The 5,569-nt window shown below is 34.4% G+C and overlaps 1 protein-coding gene across 1 annotated transcript; it reads left to right on the forward strand.

Annotated features, from left to right (window-relative positions):
* The first annotated feature begins 367 nt into the window (after positions 1-367).
* On the forward strand, positions 368-5,569 carry LOC133871268 (4-coumarate--CoA ligase 2-like). Its single transcript, XM_062308676.1, has 5 exons — positions 368-1,455; positions 2,420-2,618; positions 4,536-4,749; positions 4,845-4,947; positions 5,298-5,569. Exons 1-5 carry the CDS (start codon positions 463-465, stop codon positions 5,418-5,420), a joined length of 1,632 nt encoding a protein of 543 aa, XP_062164660.1. The 5' UTR covers positions 368-462; the 3' UTR covers positions 5,421-5,569.

Below are 5,569 nucleotides of genomic sequence, written 5' to 3' on the forward strand. Positions count from 1 at the left end.
ATCATTACCCAATCTAAAATATTAAGGGAATGTTTGGCAAGCGAGTGAATAGAACATAAAGTGAAGAAATAATTTTTGAGTTAATAAAAAGTGATAGATATGATATAAAGTTAAAAAAGGAAAAAGAAATTATATAAAAAAGAGAAAATTTTTTGTATTATAATGATTTTTTATATTTAAATAATAATAAAAATTATTAATATTATATAAAAAGTGAAAAAAAAAATTAAAATATTTTTATGTTGATTATTTTTGAAAAATATAAAAATAAAGTTAAAATTTTTTGTGTTGCTTGCCAAACACGGCGTAATGGTCTCCTCCTACCATCACCTGCTCGTTGTATATTAGTTCTCAACCAAAACTCAAACCAAACCAGAAAAAAGGAACCCAAACTTCAACCAAACCTTCACCTTCTCCCAAGACCTCTCTATTTTCCTCCCCTTTCCCAGCAGCCAAACATCAATGGAGCCCCAGAAAGACCTCCAAGAATTCATTTTCCGTTCGAAGCTCCCTGACATTTACATCCCGAACCACCTCCCACTCCACACCTATTGCTTCGAAAACCTCTCCCAATTCAAAGACCGTCCCTGCCTCATCAATGGTGCCAACGGCGTCACATACACTTACTCAGAGGTCGAGCTCACCTCGCGCAAGGTAGCCTCCGGCCTCGACAAGGTCGGCATCAAACAAGGGGAGGTGATCATGCTTTTGCTCCAAAACTGTCCCGAATTCGCGTTCGCCTTCCTCGGCGCGTTGTACATCGGCGCAGTCAGCACGACGGCAAACCCTTTTTTCACACCGGCCGAGGTAGCGAAGCAAGCGAAGGCATCGAACGCCAAACTCATAATTACTCAAGCTTTGTATGTTGACAAAGTGAAAGACTTCGCAAAAGAAAACGGCGTGAAGGTCATGTGCATTGACTCTCAGCTGGACGACTTTTTGCATTTCTCCCAGTTAACTCAGGCCGACGAGAACGATATCCCGGCCGTGAAAATCAATCCGGACGACGTCGTGGCGCTACCTTATTCTTCGGGGACGACCGGACTCCCGAAAGGAGTCATGTTAACACACGGGGGGTTGGTTACCAGTGTGGCACAACAGGTTGACGGTGAAAACCCAAACTTGTACTTTCACAGCGGGGATGTGATACTGTGCGTTTTGCCGTTGTTCCATATCTATTCCCTGAATTCGGTTTTTCTCTGCGGTTTGCGGGTCGGGGCGGCGATTCTGATTATGCAGAAGTTTGAGATTGTGAAATTGCTGGAGCTGGTTCAGCAATACAAGGTGACAATCGCGCCGTTTGTTCCTCCGATAGTTTTGGCCATCGCCAAGAGCCCGGACGCCCAATGGTACGACGTGTCGTCGATCCGAATGGTGATGTCAGGAGCAGCGCCGATGGGGAAAGAGCTAGAGGATGATGTTAGAGCCAAGCTTCCTAATGCCAAACTTGGACAGGTAATTAATTCCACACCTTTTTAACTGACTTCGGGTAAAAGTTATTGCGAAACTTTTAATTATCTGAGTATATTACGTCATTACTAAAAATAATCTACATGGTAAATTATACCTTTAAAAATTTACGTAACAATTAGACACTTATCACAACCGTTATATATTGAAACATGAAATTTCCATGGGACGACACTTTACGTGACATACTTCCATAAAAAAAATAAATAAATAAAAAGGAGTCTACCTGACACATATCTATAAAATAAAAGAAATTGCTAAAAAGGAAGGCGGGCCCACCCCTACAAAATTTCTTTTTTATTTATTTTTTAAATCTAATTGGTTAATGGGAAAAAAAAAAATTTAAGTTAATTTTTTAAAAGACAGGGAGAAAAGGTCCAGTTTTTATTATTGGAAAAAATATAAAATCAGTTCATGTAATTTACCTTATTTATAATTAGTTTGTTGTGGTATCAAAACGAATTCAAACGAGCTAGGTCAAAAAAAATAAAATCATATTTCTTTCTAAATCTGTTAATTTAATGAACGAAATTTGAATGTAAATAATAGTTGAAAAAGAAAAAAAAAAAAAAAAGAATTACACTATTTCCACATAAATAAATAATGAGTAAATTTATTAGTACATTAAGTGTTCATAAAAAAATAAGGTGACTTTTAAAATTACCATTAAGCATGTAATTAATCAAATAATGATTTTGATAAAATGATGACCACATCATTTTTTAACATACACTTGATGAACATTTATTGTACTAATAAAATTACTCCATAAATAATAGTTATAACTTGCGAGATTTTTAAAATAGTACTATCCAAAAAGGAAGTGAAAAAAAATGGTGGGATTTGGGAGAAAAAGTAATATGATAATATGTCCACAAAGAGGAGAACCATTAATACAAAATCTGTTACATTTTTTATTTTATTTTTTGATAAAATCTGCTGCGTGCAGGGTTATGGGATGACTGAAGCTGGATCAGTGCTGACAATGTGCTTGGCATTTGCGAAGGAACCCTTCGAGATAAAATCAGGTGCATGTGGGACCGTCGTAAGAAACGCTGAGATGAAGATCGTTGACCCCGAGACCGGCGCTTCGCTTCCACGAAATCAAGCGGGAGAGATCTACATCAGAGGTAGCCAAATCATGAAAGGTACATATATAATCCCTACCTCCATTGACCCTTTCTTTTCTTTTCTTTTCCTTTTTGTCTTATTTATTTATTTATTTTTATTTGTATGTATCCACACAAGGGGGAGATGAATGGTCCAAATTAGTGACCTACACTTCATGAAATGTAGTCCCCAACCGACCTTGGAGACTTCTTTCATAGAATATTAATTCCATGACATTTAATCCGTAGGTGTTAAAGCTGTACGTCACACAATTAAAAAAAAAAAAAAAAAAGATATGGGCTTGTTTGATAAATCATTCCTAACTTTCTCTTTTTCTTTTCACTTCTCCTAAAAAAATCAAATAAAAAAAACCCACTACAAAACTATATATATATATATATATATATATATATATATATATATATATATATATATATATATATATATATATTTTTTTTTTTTTCTATAAAACATTCTTAAATTTTATATCATACCAATCACTTCTTACTATACAACATACCAATATTCTACTGGCCAATTACTTGACAGTAAGGCTCATTTTTAAATACTAGTACGTCGTGTGACGATTAGGTACAACTTATATAATTGACACGACCAATTCTGCCGTATTTTGGAGGGATGGAATATTCAGTGAATCTTGGGGCTAAAATCATTTTGAGACTCTAAATATTTCTTCAAATATGTTTTAGTCAGATGTATCATTTAATACTTACATAACTGTTAAAATTAGTTAGACACCTATACGCTTAGAACGGAATAAATGGTTTGTCCCTTCAAACACTTCAAGTCAATTAATTTGACATAAGTGTGATAAATAAATATGAAGAATAGTATTATTTTCTATCTAACAGGTTATTTCTTTGAGTAATGCTATATATTATATTTCAACCTCCACCAATTCCCGAGCCGGAGCCTGCCCTTCCTTTGGGACTTTCGGAGGAGAACATGCTTCGAGAGTCCTAGCCAGCTAATGAATTTTTTTTTCTTTAAAAAAAATATAGACTGATCCAAAGGTTAATTAAGACTGTAGGTAAGCATGGTAAAATAGTTATTGAATAAAAATATAATTTATATGATTGTTTTCTAACATTAGTTTGTATTTATGCATTGTTTTCTTTCGATTTGAATATGTTGTTGGAGAGCCCACCACTTTTTTGGTTTTTGGTTCTCCGACTCTCTTTTCCATCCAAATCAAGAGTAAAAATCATCATCCTATGTAACAATTTTCCTTATTAAATTATATATAAAAAAAACCCCAATGTGAATATATAACCTTTTGAAGAGAATATTATTTCAAAATCATTTAGAAGAAAATTCTATCCAGATCTACCACGCTGTCCACACGTTGTCAATGACACGTGGCTAATAGTTTGCCACGTCGATGGTCCTTATCCACGTGGCAAACTTGAAGAATTGCAAATTTTTTGTAGTGTTTTGTCCCTCATACGAGAAAATGGGAAATGTTCGGACTTGTTTGGCAAGTGACATTACAGAACAGAACAAAATAGAACATTACAGAACAGAACAGAGTAGTGGGTTGTTAATTTTTGAAATTAGTAAAAAGTGATGATGTGATATAAAATAAAAATAATTTGTATAAAAAAGTGAAAAAATTTTGTATTGTAGTGAGTTTTTTTATTTGAATAGTAATAAAAAATTATTAATGTGATATACAAAAGTAGAAAAAGTGAGAATATTTTGATTTTGATTAGTAGTGAAAAATATAAAAAAAAAAAAGAAAAAAAAGAAAAAAAAAAGAAAGTACATAAACAGTACTGTAATGTATTGTTCCTTGACAAAGAAGCCCGAAGTCCCAAAGCAATTGGGCAGGGTCAACAAATTAAAGCCACGTGTACACGTATCTTTCATCATATTTTACGTTGATGATGATGAATGATTGGTAAATAATATTTGTGGCCATGCGTTTTGGTCAGGTTATCTGAATGACCCAGAGGCTACAGAGAGGACCATAGACAAAGATGGATGGTTGCAGACCGGTGATATTGGGTACATCGACGGCGACGATGAGCTCTTCATTGTTGACCGAATAAAGGAACTGATCAAGTACAAAGGCTTCCAAGTGGCCCCCGCTGAGCTTGAAGCGATGTTGATTGCCCATCCCAACATCGCTGATGCCGCCGTTGTTCCGTAAGTTTTCCCACAATATTAATTTCATTGTATTAAATAAATCCCTAATTATGATATATATATATATATATATAATCATCCTTTATTTGTTTCAGCATGAAAGACGAGGCTGCAGGGGAGGTTCCTGTCGCTTTTGTAGTGAAATCAAATGGTTCCAAAATCAGTGAGGACGACATCAAGCAATATATCTCAAGACAGGTGAACTCTATTATATATATATATATATATAAGTTTTTAATCATTTTTAATTAAAACAAAGAGTAAATAATGATGACAGATACAATGTTTAAACTTAGAATTACTTGTCACAAAAGTTTGAGCGGATAAGAAATGATAAATTTAATTATATACTTAATATTGTAACACGTTGTTCCTCCCGGCCTCTTCCTCTTCTTTTTATTTATTATTATTTTTTTAAAAAAAATTTTTTGTTTATCAAGTACTGAATGATTGATTAAACAGATGGGATGGTTTTGAAATCTATTTAAAGTGTTAATTAGGAATAAAAGGGTTAATTGGTTGGTTTTGTTGTGCATGCATGTGTATAGGTTGTGTTCTACAAAAGAGTCAAGCGGGTTTTCTTCACGGACGCAATTCCTAAAGCTCCATCAGGCAAAATCTTAAGGAAAGACCTAAGAGCCATACTCGCAGCAGGAGGTCTACCAGATTAGGCCTCGCGTCACGTGCGTAACAGATTTACGAGGATTTTCTTTCATGAAAACCTTTTCATGCCTTTGTATTATATTTGCTGCTCTGTACGTGGAACTGCCTTAACGGTCCAACAGTACTGAGAGATGAATGCCACGCTTTGTACTACTAA

The sequence above is a fragment of the Alnus glutinosa genome, chromosome 6 (genome assembly GCF_958979055.1).
Source record: "Alnus glutinosa chromosome 6, dhAlnGlut1.1, whole genome shotgun sequence".
Taxonomy (NCBI): Eukaryota; Viridiplantae; Streptophyta; class Magnoliopsida; order Fagales; family Betulaceae; genus Alnus; species Alnus glutinosa.

Excerpts from the sequence above, each read along its gene's own strand:
- LOC133871268 (XM_062308676.1), top strand. The coding sequence starts at position 463 with ATGGAGCCCCAGAAAGACCTCCAAGAATTCATTTTCCGTTCGAAGCTC. Across the intron at positions 2,619-4,535 it reads AGGTAGCCAAATCATGAAAG|GTTATCTGAATGACCCAGAG; the intron begins GTACATATATAA and ends CGTTTTGGTCAG. Across the intron at positions 4,948-5,297 it reads AGCAATATATCTCAAGACAG|GTTGTGTTCTACAAAAGAGT; the intron begins GTGAACTCTATT and ends GCATGTGTATAG.